Consider the following 16373-nt stretch of genomic DNA (forward strand, 5'->3'; position numbering starts at 1 on the left):
TCAAAGCTGTGTTACCAAAACTGCTATTTCTCAGTTACTCAAATATAACATGATTTGATTGCATAACATACTCGTCTGTAATCGTTTTAGTCTACATATTTCAAGTGAAGAAACAGGGTGGCACGTACGTAGAAAGAACTGTCAATTCAGCTGAGAGCTATGTTCTAGCTGGTTAAACCAGAAAACCTCCCCCATGCCTTTCACTTCGGAAAATAAACACAGTCGACAAGGTTCAGCCCTGAACCTTATTACGCGACACACTAACTGCCCAGAAAAGCATCGCCTTTTTCAGTTCAAAGTATGAAAATAGGTTATTAGCCTATTTGTGGCAGGTTAAATGGAAATATGAAACAAATGTTCGAATGCGAGTCAAGTATATGGTCACATTTATTAAATCCCCCATCTACTTCCGTAATGGTTACGCTATTATTCAACCAAGCAAACAAAAAAAAAGACTTCAAGCATAGCACATGTATTATGGTACATAGACATAGCCAGCTGTATATTATAATAGCCGTTATATTGTTAGAAAAATATAATTAGGATTTTTGTAAAAAGGACCATCGTATAGCCAACACACATAGCGCAAACGCAGCTCGGCGATTTAACCCTCCCCCCTTTTGTCGCCTCATTCCCCTTTGTTCAAACCTAATTCAACACACTTCCTTTTTCGTTTCTCGCTGCTATAGTAATATATTTCAACCTATGTTGTTTCGTGTTCTAGGTTTGACCATAACTCAAATAAAATATGTTATTTTTCATCCGCTTGGGTCCTTCTACTCACCGACTTGCAATACGTTGTCCACACAGCCGCTCTCCAATAGAGCGATGCCTCGTCTGAAAGGCAGCCGCGTCTCATCACTATTTTCCCCGCTAGTTCCACTCTCCTCTCCCCCTGTACTGAACGAAGAATACATGCAGATCTCCCGTTCACTCCTTGGGAAAGACCAGTAAACGATCCGTCTCTGTACAGGCTCCGGGATCCGTTCGAAGCGCTCCTCTACCCGTTGAAACGGCCACTTCTCAGCCACTTTCCGGGCCGAGATGTCCAACAGAGACTCCGGGGTCTGGGTTTTGCTCGACCCGCCTTGTGCCGCACCCGAACCGCCACATAACGTACCCCCGGCCCGTTGTCCCTGTCTACAATTCGTGTTATAACCCGGTCTACAGCAGAGCCGTTTTGCTGGGGGCTGCTGAACGCGCTCCGCCATGATAGCACTGCTTTAACATCGACGGCGGAAGTCAACGTACCATATAAACGGGATAAGGAAGGGAAAAGGTTATGCTTGAATCAATTGTGTGCCGTGTATGGGCAAATGGACCTTATTTGGGCATGGTGGGCGGTCCGTTTACAATGTTGTCAAATCCCTTTGTGTTGACAAATTAAGAAAGGGGCGGGGCCTATCCGGTTCTAAAAAGGGAATGAAGGGGCGGAATTCCCGAACGTCGGCAAATCCTTTGTGAGGCCGCTCGTTCAAACAGGACGATTTGGGAAGGGGCCGGGGAACTTGTATATATGTTTTTTAGTATGTACAGGGCTGGTAATGAAAATGATGGGCGACCATTGACATTTCTCTCGCGATTGACGGACTGAGAAGGCAGTCGTGGCCGCAAAACACGACAAAGGGGGGTGGGTGGATCCGTTGGGTGGTGATTGTAACTGTCAGTTGGCCTGGCCTCGTGGCTCCGGGAGAGGGGGACGGGCGTGCTGGAATACAGAGACGCCCTATGTGACGTACAGTTCCAAAGGAATGTGGTGGGAATGAAAAGAGGGAAAGGTGGAGTGAGAAAGGAAAAAGAGGGGAGAGAGAGAGTCATGAAAATGGGGTAAAGGTAGAGAGAGAGAGAAAGAAAGAGAAGGGTAGAGAGAAATATGCAGAGTGGAGGTTAATTTAATCTGATGTGGGAGTATCAGTGGTGTTCAGTAAAACCCTGCAGCCTGGAGGCAGGCTTAATTAATTAGAAACTGTGATGTATTATTGCATCTAAAATGGAGAGTGTTGTAATCTTTGGACAATCAATGCAATGTCATTCATTGCAACAGATTCAGACAAGTCAGCTCGTTCCCCCTCTATCTTAGATTTTATTCTCTTTGATTTATTTTCATAATTTTAGTTATTTTAAGAGTATTATTCCTATCCACAACATTGTTATTACACTAGGACAGATCCCCAATGTCACATTTTCTCCCCTTATTGAGAGGAGTAATTACACAGGAACAAGACAGACCAAGTCCCCCCAGCCCAGCTGCTGTCAATGGGCCTTAACGGACTGCCCTGCCTCAATGCTCCCCTGAAGGCAGGCAGGAATCCACTGTGCCAAAGAGGTCATTTCTCAGTGTGATTCATGTCTCGATAAAGTGGCGAGAGAGCCCAGGGGAACCCAGAAGTGTCCTGTTTTTTTCCCAGGGGATAAATAAAGTTGTGTTGAATTGTTTAGGTGTTGGTGACACGGGTCAGCCAAATGAAAGCCATACAGCAAAAACATTTTAAAAAGGGGGAAAGTGATTTTGATATTTAAAAAAGTGTGTGAGCATAAGTGTGTTTGGGTCCAACTCGGCCTCTGAAACAACACCACGGGTTACTACTGGTTGCTCTGAAACACCACCACGGGTTACTGCTGGTTGCTCTGAAACATTACCACGGGTTACTACTGGTTGCTCTGAAACACCACCACGGGTTACTGCTGGTTGCTCTGAAACACCACCACGGGTTACTGCTGGTGGCTCTGAAACACCACCACGGGTTACTACTGGTTGCTCTGAAACACCACCACGGGTTACTGCTGGTTGGCTCTGAAACACTACCACGGGTTACTACTGGTTGCTCTGAAACACCACCACGGGTTACTGCTGGTGGCTCTGAAACACCACCACGGGTTACTACTGGTTGCTCTGAAACACCACCACGGGTTACTGCTGGTGGCTCTGAAACACCACCACGGGTTACTGCTGGTGGCTCTGAAACACCACCACGGGTTACTGCTGGTGGCTCTGAAACACCACCACGGGTTACTACTGGTTGCTCTGAAACACCACCACGGGTTACTGCTGGTTGCTCTGAAACACCACCACGGGTTACTGCTGGTGGCTCTGAAACACCACCACGGGTTACTACTGGTTGCTCTGAAACACCACCACGGGTTACTGCTGGTGGCTCTGAAACACCACCACGGGTTACTGCTGGTTGCTCTGAAACACCACCACGGGTTACTGCTGGTGGCTCTGAAACACCACCACGGGTTACTACTGGTTGCTCTGAAACACCACCACGGGTTACTGCTGGTGGCTCTGAAACACCACCACGGGTTACTACTGGTTGCTCTGAAACACCACCACGGGTTACTGCTGGTGGCTCTGAAACACCACCACGGGTTGCTGCTGGTTGCTCTGAAACACCACCACGGGTTACTGCTGGTGGCTCTGAAACACCACCACGGGTTACTGCTGGTGGCTCTGAAACACCACCACGGGTTACTGCTGGTTGCTCTGAAACACCACCACGGGTTGCTGCTGGTTGCTCTGAAACACCACCACGGGTTACTGCTGGTGGCTCTGAAACACCACCACGGGTTACTGCTGGTGGCTCTGAAACACCACCACGGGTTGCTACTGGTTGCTCTGAAACACCACCACGGGTTACTGCTGGTGGCTCTGAAACACCACCACGGGTTACTGCTGGTTGCTCTGATACACCACCACGGGTTACTGCTGGTGGCTCTGAAACACCACCACGGGTTACTGCTGGTGGCTCTGAAACACCACCACGGGTTGCTGCTGGTTGCTCTGAAACACCACCACGGGTTACTGCTGGTGGCTCTGAAACACCACCACGGGTTACTGCTGGTGGCTCTGAAACACCACCACGGGTTACTGCTGGTGGCTCTGAAACACCACCACGGGTTGCTGCTGGTTGCTCTGAAACACCACCACGGGTTACTGCTGGTGGCTCTGAAACACCACCACGGGTTACTGCTGGTGGCTCTGAAACACCACCACGGGTTGCTGCTGGTTGCTCTGAAACACCACCACGGGTTACTGCTGGTGGCTCTGAAACACCACCACGGGTTACTGCTGGTGGCTCTGAAACACCACCACGGGTTACTGCTGGTGGCTCTGAAACACCACCACGGGTTACTGCTGGTTGCTCTGAAACACCACCACGGGTTACTACTGGTTGCTCTGAAACACCACCACGGGTTACTGCTGGTTGCTCTGAAACACCACCACGGGTTACTACTGGTTGCTCTGAAACACCACCACGGGTTACTACTGGTTGCTCTGAAACACCACCACGGGTTACTACTGGTTGCTCTGAAACACCACCACGGGTTACTGCTGGTTGCTCTGAAACACCACCACGGGTTGCTGCTGGTTGCTCTGAAACACCACCACGGGTTACTGCTGGTGGCTCTGAAACACCACCACGGGTTACTGCTGGTGGCTCTGAAACACCACCACGGGTTACTGCTGGTTGCTCTGATACACCACCACGGGTTACTGCTGGTGGCTCTGAAACACCACCACGGGTTACTGCTGGTGGCTCTGAAACACCACCACGGGTTACTGCTGGTTGCTCTGAAACACCACCACGGGTTACTGCTGGTTGCTCTGAAACACCACCACGGGTTACTACTGGTTGCTCTGAAACACCACCACGGGTTACTGCTGGTTGCTCTGAAACACCACCACGGGTTACTACTGGTTGCTCTGAAACACCACCACGGGTTACTACTGGTTGCTCTGAAACACCACCACGGGTTACTACTGGTTGCTCTGAAACACCACCACGGGTTACTGCTGGTGGCTCTGAAACACCACCACGATTTACTACTGGTTGCTCTGAAACACCACCACAGGTTACTGCTGGTTGCTCTGAAACACCACCACGGGTTGCTGCTGGTTGCTCTGAAACACCACCACGGGTTACTGCTGGTGGCTCTGAAACACCACCACGGGTTACTGCTGGTGGCTCTGAAACACCACCACGGGTTTGCTGCTGCCCTAATCAGGTAATTGATCAAATAATCTGAGCAGCGTTGGCCAAAACAAACCCGTCTGATCTGACAAGTCCTGGCAGCATTTAAATGAAGCAGCTGGCAACATCCTCTGAGCTGGCCACTGATGTGCTAAGTGTGTTTGATTTCTTCATTGTTAGAAAGGCAGCCATGTTTGTTTACAGACCCTACCTCTCGGTTTTTCTGTGTCATCTGCCATTTTGACATTCTGTTTGACTTTACTGTCTTACTGGTACTTACTTAAAATCATTTTATTTGACTGAAGTATACCTGGCACAATATGGTCCATAGTGATGCTTATGCAATAGTTATTATCATCAATGTTGGTGTTGGCATACCTCTGGTATATCTTTGTATGTTTCTCTTTCTCCTCTGATCAGCTTAGTTGTTTCTCTTTCTACCGTAGGCAACAATTTCCCGCATATATCCATTTACACTTACATTACCACCTGCCGATGCTTCCCCATCTTCCCCATTCTAATGAACAGTAGTTGCTCCACGCTGGGTGAGTGATATGAGCCTGGTGGCTGAATATGTTTTCCATTGTCTCATCTCACCATGCAGTGACAGGCAGATACAGTCAGGCAGCCTCTGGGATAACTGAGCCTATTCTCTCAGCATGGGAGGAGCAGCGGGGGTCTGGGGAGATGTATACACTGATACACACACACACACAGATACATGCAAACACACACACATACAAACACACACACATCACATACACAAGCAGTACAGTACACATGTGTTGTCTAATGTATATGCTGTAAATGTATAGTGACACAAATCAAATCTCTTTAGTTCTATTGATTTGTGAAATAAAATAATAGAACCCAACATTGATTGCGAAATATAGGTCCTTTCATGAGTCACATAAATGCAGGCAAAATTACAGTTTCTACTGCAGCTGGAGAAGAAATACTGCCATTCATGTTTTAATTATGACTCTGTATTTCCATGTCATTGTACAGTCTCTCAATTTATATTTTATAACTAATTATAGTAATGTGATTCTTATCATCTATTTTCCACCCTGTATCTTTTCATCAGGCTGAAATCGCATTGAATTAACCATGTTCTCTCTCTCTCTCTCTCTCTCTCAATTCAATTTAAGGGCTTTATTGGCATGGGAAACATATGTTTACATTGCCAAAGCAAGTGAAATAGACAATAAACAAAAGTGAAATAAACAATATTTTCTTTACAGTAAACATTTTACTCACAAAAGTTTCAAAAGAATAAAGACATTTCAAATGTCATATTATGTGCAAATAGTTAAAGTACAAAAGGGAAAACAAATTAACATAAATATTGGTTGTATTTACAATGGTGTTTGTTCTTCACTGGTTGCTCTTTTCTTGTTGCAACAGTTCACAAATCTTGCTGCTGTGATGGCACACTGTGGTATTCCACCCAATAGATATGGGAGTTTATCAAAATTGGGTTTGTTTTCGAATTCTTTGTGGGTCTGTGTAAACTAAGGGAAATGCGTGTCTCTAATATGGTCATACATTTGGCAGGAGGTTAGGAAGTGCAGCTCAGTTTCCACCTCATTTTGTGGGCAGTGTGCACATAGCCTGTCTTATCTTGAGAGCCAGGTCTGCCTGCGGCGGCCTTTCTCAATAGCAAGGCTATGCTCACTGAGTCTGTACATAGTCAAAGCTTTCCTTAATTTTAGGTCAGTCACAGTGGTCAGGTATTCTGCCACTGTGTACTCTCTGTTTAGGGCCAAACAGCATTCTAGTTTGCTCAGTTTTTTTGTTAATTCTTTCCAATGTGTCAAGTAATTATCTTTTTGTTTTCTCCTGATTTGGTTGGGTCTAATTGTGTTGCTGTCCTGGGGCTCTGTGGGGTCTGTTTGTGTTTGTGAACAGAGCCCCAGGACCAGCTTGCTTAGGGGGCTCTTCTCCAGCTTCATCTCTGTGTAGGTGATGGTTTTGTTATGGAAGGTGTGGGAATCACTTCCTTTTAGGTGGTTGTAGAATTTAACGTCTCTTTTATGGATTTGGATAATTAGCAGGTATCGGCCTAATTTTGCTCTGGATGCAATTTTTGGTGTTTTACGTTTTCCCCGGAGCATATTTTTTGCCGAATTCTGCAAAAAGTCTCAATTTGTTGTTTGTGTCACGCACTGACCATAGAGAGCCCTTGGGTTTCTCTATGGTGCAATAGGTCAGTGTGACTAGGGGGTGTTCTAGTCTTGAATTTCTATGTTGGTGTGAGTATGGTTCCCAATTGGAGACAGCTGATGATCGTTGCCTCTAATTGGGGATCATACTTAGTGTGGTCCTTTTCCCACCTGCGTTTGTGGGATATTGTTTCATTTTGGTTTAGTGCTATGTGCGCTACGAACTTCACGTTCGTTTATTCTTTGTTGTTTTTTGAAGGTTCACTTTAATAAATATGTGGAACTCTACTCACGCTGCACCTTGGTCTGCTCATTATGTATACGACGAACGTGACAGTTTGTCCCATTTTGTGAATTCTTGGTTGGTGAGCGGACCCGAGACCTCACAACCATAAAGGGCAATGGGTTCTATAACTGATTCTAGTATTTTTAGCCAGATTCTAATTGGTATGTCGATTTTTATGTTCCTTTTGATTGCATAGAAGGCCATTCTTGCCTTTCCTCTCAGATCGTTCACAGCTTTGTGGAAGTTACCTGTGGCACTGATGTTTAGGCCGAGGTATGTATCGTTTTTTGTGTGCTCTAGGGCAACGGTGTCTAGATGGAATTTGTATTTGTGGTCCTGGCAACTGGACCGTTTTTGAACACCATTATTTTTGTCTTACTGTGACTTACTGTCAGGGCTCAGGTCTGACAGAATCTGTACCGAAGATCTAGGGGACAGAAGCAACAGATCATCAGCAAACAGTAGACATTTGACTTCAGATTCTAGTAGGGTGAGGCCGAGTGCTGCAGACTGTTCTAGTGCCCTTGCCAATTCGTTAATATATACAGTACCTAAGGAAAGTATTCAGACCCCTTGACTTTTTCCACATTTTGTTAGGTTACAGCCTTATTCAAAAATGTATTAAATAAAATAATTTCCTCAGCAATCTACACACAATACCCCATAGTGACAAAGTGAAAACAGCTTTTTAGAAATGTTTGCAAATTTATTTAAACCAAAAAACAGAAATACCTTATTTACATAAGTATTCAGACCCTTTGCTATGAGACTCGAAATTGAGCTCAGGTGCATCCTGTTTCCATTGATCATCCTTGAGATGTTTCTACAACTTGATTGGAGTCCACCTGTGGTAAATTCAATTGATTGGACATGATTTGGAAAGGCTCACACCTGTCTATATAAGGTCTCACAGTTGACAGTGCGTGTCAGAGCAAAAACCAAGCCATGAGGTCGAAGGAATTGTCCGTAGAGCTCTGAGACAGGATTGTGTTGAGGCATAGATCTGGGGAAGGGTACCAAAACATTTCTGCAGCATTGAAGGTCCCCAAAAACACAGTGGCCTCCATCATTCTTAAATGGAAGAAGTTTAGAAGCACCAAGACACTTCCTAGAGCAATGGGGGGAGAAGGACCTTGGTCAGGGAGGTGACCAAGAACCCAAGAGTCACTCTGACAGAGCTCTAGAAATCCTCTGTGGAGATGGGACACCCTTCCAGAAGGATAACCATCTCTGCAGAACTCCACCAATTAGGCCTTTATGGTAGAGTGGCCAGACGGAAGCCACTCCTCATTAAAAGGCACACGACAACCCGCTTGGGGTTGCCAAAAGGCACATCAAGACTCTTTAACAACACTCTCTGATCTGATGAAACCAAGATTGAACTCTTTGTCATGAATGCCAAAGGTCAAATCTGGAGGAAACCATGCACCATCCCTACGGTCAAGCATTGTGGTGGTAGCATCATGCTGTGGGGATGTTTTTCAGCAGCAGGGACTGGGAGACTAGTCAGGATAGAGGCAAAGATGAACGGAGCAAAGTACAGAGAGATCCTTCATGAAAACCTGCTCCAAAATGTGATATTTTAATAAATTAGCAAAAAAATAAGTGTTTTCTTTGTCGTAATGGGTTATTGTGTGTAGATTAATGAGGGGGGGAAACAATTTTATCAATTTTAGAGTAAGGCTGTAACCTAACAAAATGTGGAAAAAATCTAGGGGTCTGAATACTTTCTGAAGGAACCGTATGTTGAAGAGGCTGGGGCTTAAGCTGCATCCCTGTATCCATACCCATTGGATGCAGTGATCACAATATTGTGGCTATACCCAGGAAGGCCAAAGTTCCAAAATCTGGGCCTAAAATAGTGTATAAGAGATCATACAAAAGATTTTGCTGTGATTCTTATGTGGATGATGTTTAAAATATTTGTTGGTCTGTTGGAGCATCCAGACGCTGCACTTGATGAATTTATGAAATTGCTTCTTCCAATTATTGATAAACATGCACCTGTTAAGAAACTGACTGTTAGAACTGTTACGGCTCCATGGATTGATGAGGAAATTAAAAACTGACTGGCTGAAAGAGATGGGGCAAAAGGAGTGGCTAATAAGTCTGGCTGCACATCTGACTGTCTAACTTAATGCAAATTGAGAAATGATGTGACTAAACTCAACAACAAAAAATAAGAAACTGTATTATGAAGCCAATATCAATGATATAAAGAATGATGGAAACAACTTTGGAGTACTTTAAATGAAATTATTGCCAGAAAGACAAATTCAACTCCATCTTTTATTGAATCAGATGGCTTATTCATCACAAAACCAGTTAATGTTGCCAATTATTTTAATGATTACTTCATTTACAAAGTGGGCAAACTTAGGCAGGAAATGCCAACAATGAACAGTGAGCCATCGTGTTCATGCATAAAAAAACTAACAATGAAGAAAAGCATTGCAAGTTTGAATTTCGTAAAGTAACATGCTGACCAGATTGCACGAGCGCAAGTTGATTTTGTCCACCCACACCAGATGCGATCAGGACACGCAGGTTGGAATATCAAAGCAAACTCTGAACCAATTATATTAATTTGGGGACAAGTTGAAAAGCATGAAAGATTTATGGCAATTTAGCTAGCTAGCTTGCTGTTGCAAGCTAATTTGTCCTGGGATATAAACATTGGGTTGTTATTTTACCTGAAATGCACAAGGTCCTCTACTCCGACAATTACTCCACAGATAAAACGGTCAACCAAGTTTCTTTCTAGTACTCTCTCCTCTTTCCATCAGGCTTCTTATTTTTCTTTGGACTTTATATGCCGGTTGGCAACCAACTTTAAGGTGCATTACCACAACCGACTGGAGTGTGGACCTCAGTTCATCTTTCAAATCACCCACATGGGTATATGCTCTTAAAAACCAATGAAGAGATGGCAGATGGGTATATGCTCCTAAAAACCAATAAGGAGATGTGAGAGGCAGGACTTGCAGTGCGTCGAACGTCACAAATAGAACCAAGTTCTATTTTAGTGCCTGGCTACGTAGACGCTCGCGAGGAGTGTGGATGCAGTGATTGAATAACAGGTATGTGTACATTTATTTTGCAATGATCGCGCACGCGACTTGTCTGGTCTGGTCAGCATGTTAGTGTGGGAGAGGTGGAAAAATTATTGTTATCGATCAATAATGATAAACCTCCTGGCATTGACAACTGTGATGGAAAGCTACTGAGGATGGTAGCTGACTCTATAGCCACTCCTATCTGTCATATCTTTAATCTAAGCCTAGAGAAAAATATTTGTCCTCAGGCCTGGAGGGAAGCCAAAGTAATTCTGCTACTTTGTGGTAAAGTGGCCTTTACTGGTTCTAACAGCAGACCTATAAGCTTGCTGCCAGCTCTTAGCAAACTGTTGGAAAAAATTGTGTTTGACCAAATACAATGCTATTTCTCTGTAAACAAATTAACAACAGACTTTCAGCATGCTTATAGAGAAGGGCACTCAGCATGTACTGCACTGACACAAATGACTGATGATTGGTTGAAAGAAATTGATCATAAGAAGATTGTGTGAGCTGTGCTGTTAGATTTCAGTGCAGCCTTTGATATTATTGACCATGACCTGTTGCTGACAAAACGTATGTGCTATGGCTTTTCAACCTCTGCCATATCATGGATTCAGAGCTATCTATCTACTAGAACTCAAAGGGTTATCTTTAATGGAAGCTTCTCTAATGTTAAACATGTGAAGTGTGGTGTACCGCAGGGCAGCTCTCTAGACTCTCTACTCTTTTCTATTTTTACCAATGACCTGCCACTGAACAAAGCATGTGTGTCCCATATACGCTGATGATTCAACCATATACGCATCAGCAACGACAGCTAATGAAGTCACTGAAACCCTTAAAGAGTTGCAGTCTGTTTTGGAATTGGTGGCCAGTAATAAACTGGTCCTGAACATCTCTAAAGCTAAGAGCCATGTATTTGGTACAAATCATTCCCTAAGTTCTGGTAATAAATGATGTGGCTGTTGAACAAGTTGAGGAGACTAAATTACTTGGTGTTACCTTAGATCATTAACTGTCATGGTCTAAACATATAGATTCAATGGTTGTAAAGATGGGGGGAGGTCTGTCCGTAATAAAGAGATGCTCTGCTTTTTTGACATCACATTCCAAAAAGCAAGTCCTGGAGGCTCTAGTTTTGTCTTATCTTGATTATTGTCCAGTTGTGTGGTCGAGTGCTGCAAGGAAAGACCTAGTTAAGCTGCAGCTGGCCCAGAACAGAGCAGCAAACCTGGTTTCAAAAACCAGATAAAGCAACACCTCACGGCACAACGCCTCTCCCCTGTTTGACCTAGATAGTTTGTGTGTATGTGTTGGTATTGATATGTAGGCTACCTGTGCCTACCTGTTTTTATTGATATAGTTCTGTCCTTGAGTTGTTCTCGTCTATTAATGTTATGTATTATGTAATATTTCATGTTTTGTGTGGACCCCAGGAAGAGTAGCTGCTGCTTTTGCAACTGCTAACGGGTATCCTAATATAATACCAAATACCCCACAGCCCTGTGGAAAGGAAGTGTGTGTTTTTTTGCACACTTGTTGTTTGTGTACATGGATTTTATAATGTCATATGTTTTTCCCCAACCACCACTTTCCATCAACTTCTATAGCAGACCCGCATGCCAAATTGAGTCAAAAGCTTTTTTGAAATCAACAAAGCATGAGAAGACTTTGCCTTTGTTTTGGTTTGTTTCTTTGTCAGTTAGGGTGTGGAGGGTGAATACGTGGTCTATCGTACTGTAATGTGGTAAAAAGCCAATTTGACATTTGCTCAGTACATTGTTTTCCCTGAGGAAATGTACGAGTCTGCTGTTAATAATAATGCAGAGGATTTTCCCGAGGTTGTTGTTGACGCATATCCCACGGGAGTTATTGTGGTCAAATTTGTCTCCACTTTTGTGGATTGGTGTGTTCAGTCCTTGGTTCCAAAATATTGGGGATGATGCCAGAGCTAAGGATGATGTTAAAGAGTTTAAGTATAGCCAATTGGAATTTGTGGTCTATATATTTAATTATTTCCTTTAGGATACCATCAACACCACAGGTCTATTTGGGATGGAGGGTTTGTATTTTGTCCTGTAGTTCATTCAATGTAATTGGAGAATCCAGTGTGTCCTGGTAGTCTTTAGTAGATGATTCTAATATTTGTTTTTGATCATGTATATGTTTTTGCTGTTTGTTCTTTGTTCTTTGTTATAGGGCCAAAAATATTGGAGAAGTGGTTTACCCATTCATCTCCTTTTTGGATAGATAACTCGTCGTGTTGCTTTTTGTTTTCCAATTTTTCCAGAAGTGATTAGATTCTATGGATTCTTCAATTACATTGAGCTGATTTCTGACTTGCTGTTCCTTCTTTTTCCATAGTGTATTTCTGTAATGTTTTAGTGATTCACCATAGTGAAGGCGTATGTCACGGCCATTGGAAAAAGAGGACCAAGGTGCAACGTGGTGAGCGTACATTTTCTCTTTATTGATAAAAATGACGCCGAACAAAACAACAAACACTACAAAAACAAACCGTGAAGCTACAGGCTATGTGCCCTAAACAAAAGTCAACTTCCCACAAAGACAGGTGGAAAAAAGGGCTACCTAAGTATGGTTCTCAATCAGAGACAACGATAGACAGCTGCCTCTGATTGAGAACCACACCCGGCCAAACACAAAGAAATAGAAAACATAGAAATAAAGAAACTAGAATGCCCACCCTCGTCACACCCTGGCCTAACCAAAATAGAGAATAAAAACCTCTCTATGGCCAGGGCGTGACAGCGTAGGCTCAGGTTTTCTGGTTCTCTATGTTTTTGGTAGGATAGGTTTCTCAATTTCTTTCTTAGGTTTTTGCATTCTTCATCAAACCATTTGTCATGGTTGTTAATTTCCGTAGGTCTTTCTGCTCCTCTCTCTCTCTCTCTCTCTCTCTCTCTCTCTCTCTCTCTCTCTCTCTCTCTCTCTCTCCAAGAATTTCACTTGCAATGAGAACATGGCTGACATGACTCTTTGAACTTCATAAATCATGAAAATGTGACATAAATACTGCATAAAATCGAAATATATACAATACTCATAGTCCTATAAGTTTGATAGACTTAATTGTAGATGGATTCCTATTCCTACCTGACACTGTTGCCCCTTATTGAATAAGGACTTATAGAGCATCTTCGATAGAGCATATAAGTATTTTCATCTTATTCAGTCATAAAGGTTCCTCTCAAAGCTACGATAACATGATTTCTATAGCCAGATCTCTCTAACGCAGCAGCTAAGATGGCAACTGAGGAAGATATGGACGACACTGCTGCTAGCACCAGGGGATTTCTCTCTCTCTCTCTCACACACACACAGACACACACAGACACACACACAGACACACAGACACACACACACACACACACACACACACACACACACACACACACACACACACACACACACACACACACACACACACACACACACACACACACACACACACACCCACACACCCACCCACCCACCCACCCACCCAGAGATCCTGTAATGCCAGGCTCATTTGCATCCTCATCAGTATGCATGAAATTTCAGGCTGAACTGTAATACCCTAACTGCTGCATAATACACTCTAATGAGTATGAAAGTGAGCATGACAATTAAAACTCACATTAATCACTAAACGCTACTCTCAAGGAAGATGGCAGATAGCGAGGGAGAAGGGAGGGATAGCAGAGAAGCAGTAGAGGACAGGAGTAAGGAGGGATAGCAGAGAAGCAGTAGAGAACAGGAGTAAGGAGGGATAATAGAGAAGCAGTAGAGGGCAGGAGTAAGGAGGGATAGCAGAGAAGCAGTAGAGAACAGGAGTAAGGAGGGATAGCAGAGAAACAGTAGAGGACAGGAGTAAGGAGGGATAGCAGAGAAACAGTAGAGAACAGGAGTAAGGAGGGATAATAGAGAACCAGTAGAGAACAGGAGTAAGGAGGGATAGCAGAGAAACAGTAGAGGGCAGGAGTAAGAAGGGATAGCAGAGAAACAGTAGAGGACAGGAGTAAGGAGGGATAGCAGAGAAACAGTAGAGGACAGGAGTAAGAAGGGATAGCAGAGAAACAGTAGAGGACAGGAGTAAGGAGGGATAGCAGAGAAACAGTAGAGGACAGGAGTAAGGAGGGATAGCAGAGAAACAGTAGAGAACAGGAGTAAGGAGGGATAGCAGAGAAACAGTAGAGGACAGGAGTAAGAAGGGATAGCAGAGAAACAGTAGAGGACAGGAGTAAGGAGGGATAGCAGAGAAACAGTAGAGGGCAGGAGTAAGAAGGGATAGCAGAGAAACAGTAGAGGGCAGGAGTAAGGAGGGATAGCAGAGAAACAGTAGAGGACAGGAGTAAGAAGGGATAGCAGAGAAACAGTAGAGGACAGGAGTAAGGAGGGATAGCAGAGAAACAGTAGAGGACAGGAGTAAGGAGGGATAGCAGAGAAACAGTAGAGAACAGGAGTAAGAAGGGATAGCAGAGAAACAGTAGAGGGCAGGAGTAAGGAGGGATAGCAGAGAAGCAGTAGAGGGCAGGAGTAAGGAGGGATAGCAGAGAAACAGTAGAGGACAGGAGTAAGAAGGGATAGCAGAGAAACAGTAGAGGACAGGAGTAAGGAGGGATAGCAGAGAAACAGTAGAGGACAGGAGTAAGGAGGGATAGCAGAGAAACAGTAGAGAACAGGAGTAAGGAGGGATAGCAGAGAAACAGTAGAGGACAGGAGTAAGAAGGGATAGCAGAGAAACAGTAGAGGGCAGGAGTAAGGAGGGATAGCAGAGAAACAGTAAAGGACAGGAGTAAGAAGGGATAGCAGAGAAACAGTAGAGAACAGGAGTAAGAAGGGATAACAGAGAAACAGTAGAGGGCAGGAGTAAGGAGGGATAGCAGAGAAACAGTAGAGAACAGGAGTAAGGAGGGATAGCAGAGAAACAGTAGAGAACAGGAGTAAGAAGGGATAGCAGAGAAACAGTAGAGAACAGGAGTAAGGAGGGATAGCAGAGAAACAGTAGAGAACAGGAGTAAGGAGGGATAGCAGAGAAACAGTAGAGAACAGGAGTAAGGAGGGATAGCAGAGAAACAGTAGAGAACAGGAGTAAGGAGGGATAGCAGAGAAGCAGTAGAGAACAGGAGTAAGGAGGGATAGCAGAGAAACAGTAGAGGACAGGAGTAAGGAGGGATAGCAGAGAAACAGTAGAGAACAGGAGTAAGAAGGGATAGCAGAGAAACAGTAGAGGGCAGGAGTAAGGAGGGATAGCAGAGAAGCAGTAGAGAACAGGAGTAAGAAGGGATAGCAGAGAAACAGTAGGGGACAGGAGTAAGGAGGGATAGCAGAGAAACAGTAGAGGACAGGAGTAAGGAGGGATAGCAGAGAAACAGTAGAGAACAGGAGTAAGAAGGGATAGCAGAGAAACAGTAGAGGGCAGGAGTAAGGAGGGATAGCAGAGAAACGGTAGAGGACAGGAGTAAGGAGGGATAGCAGAGAAACAGTAGAGAACAGGAGTAAGAAGGGATAGCAGAGAAACAGTAGAGAACAGGAGTAAGGAGGGATAGCAGAGAAACAGTAGAGGACAGGAGTAAGGAGGGATAGCAGAGAAGCAGTAGAGAACAGGAGTAAGGAGGGATAGCAGAGAAACAGTAGAGGACAGGAGTAAGGAGGGATAGCAGAGAAACAGTAGAGAACAGGAGTAAGAAGGGATAGCAGAGAAACAGTAGAGGGCAGGAGTAAGGAGGGATAGCAGAGAAACAGTAGAGGACAGGAGTAAGAAGGGATAGCAGAGAAACAGTAGAGGACAGGAGTAAGGAGGGATAGCAGAGAAACAGTAGAGGACAGGAGTAAGAAGGGATAGCAGAGAAGCAGTAGAGGGCAGGAGTAAGGAGGGATAGCAGAG

General features: G+C 44.3%; 1 protein-coding gene across 1 annotated transcript in view; it reads right to left on the minus strand.

Annotated features, from left to right (window-relative positions):
• LOC139537405 (zinc finger SWIM domain-containing protein 6-like) overlaps nucleotides 1-1258 on the minus strand; it is a 64102-nt gene extending 62844 nt beyond the window's left edge. Inside the window, exon 1 of the mRNA XM_071338656.1 lies at nucleotides 785-1258. Coding sequence (XP_071194757.1) covers nucleotides 785-1211 — 427 coding nt within the window. The 5' untranslated portion in view covers nucleotides 1212-1258. The remainder of the gene's footprint in view (nucleotides 1-784) is intronic.
• Nucleotides 1259-16373: the final 15115 nt, after the last annotated feature.

This window comes from Salvelinus alpinus, chromosome 1 (assembly GCF_045679555.1).
Source record: "Salvelinus alpinus chromosome 1, SLU_Salpinus.1, whole genome shotgun sequence".
NCBI lineage: Eukaryota > Metazoa > Chordata > Actinopteri > Salmoniformes > Salmonidae > Salvelinus > Salvelinus alpinus.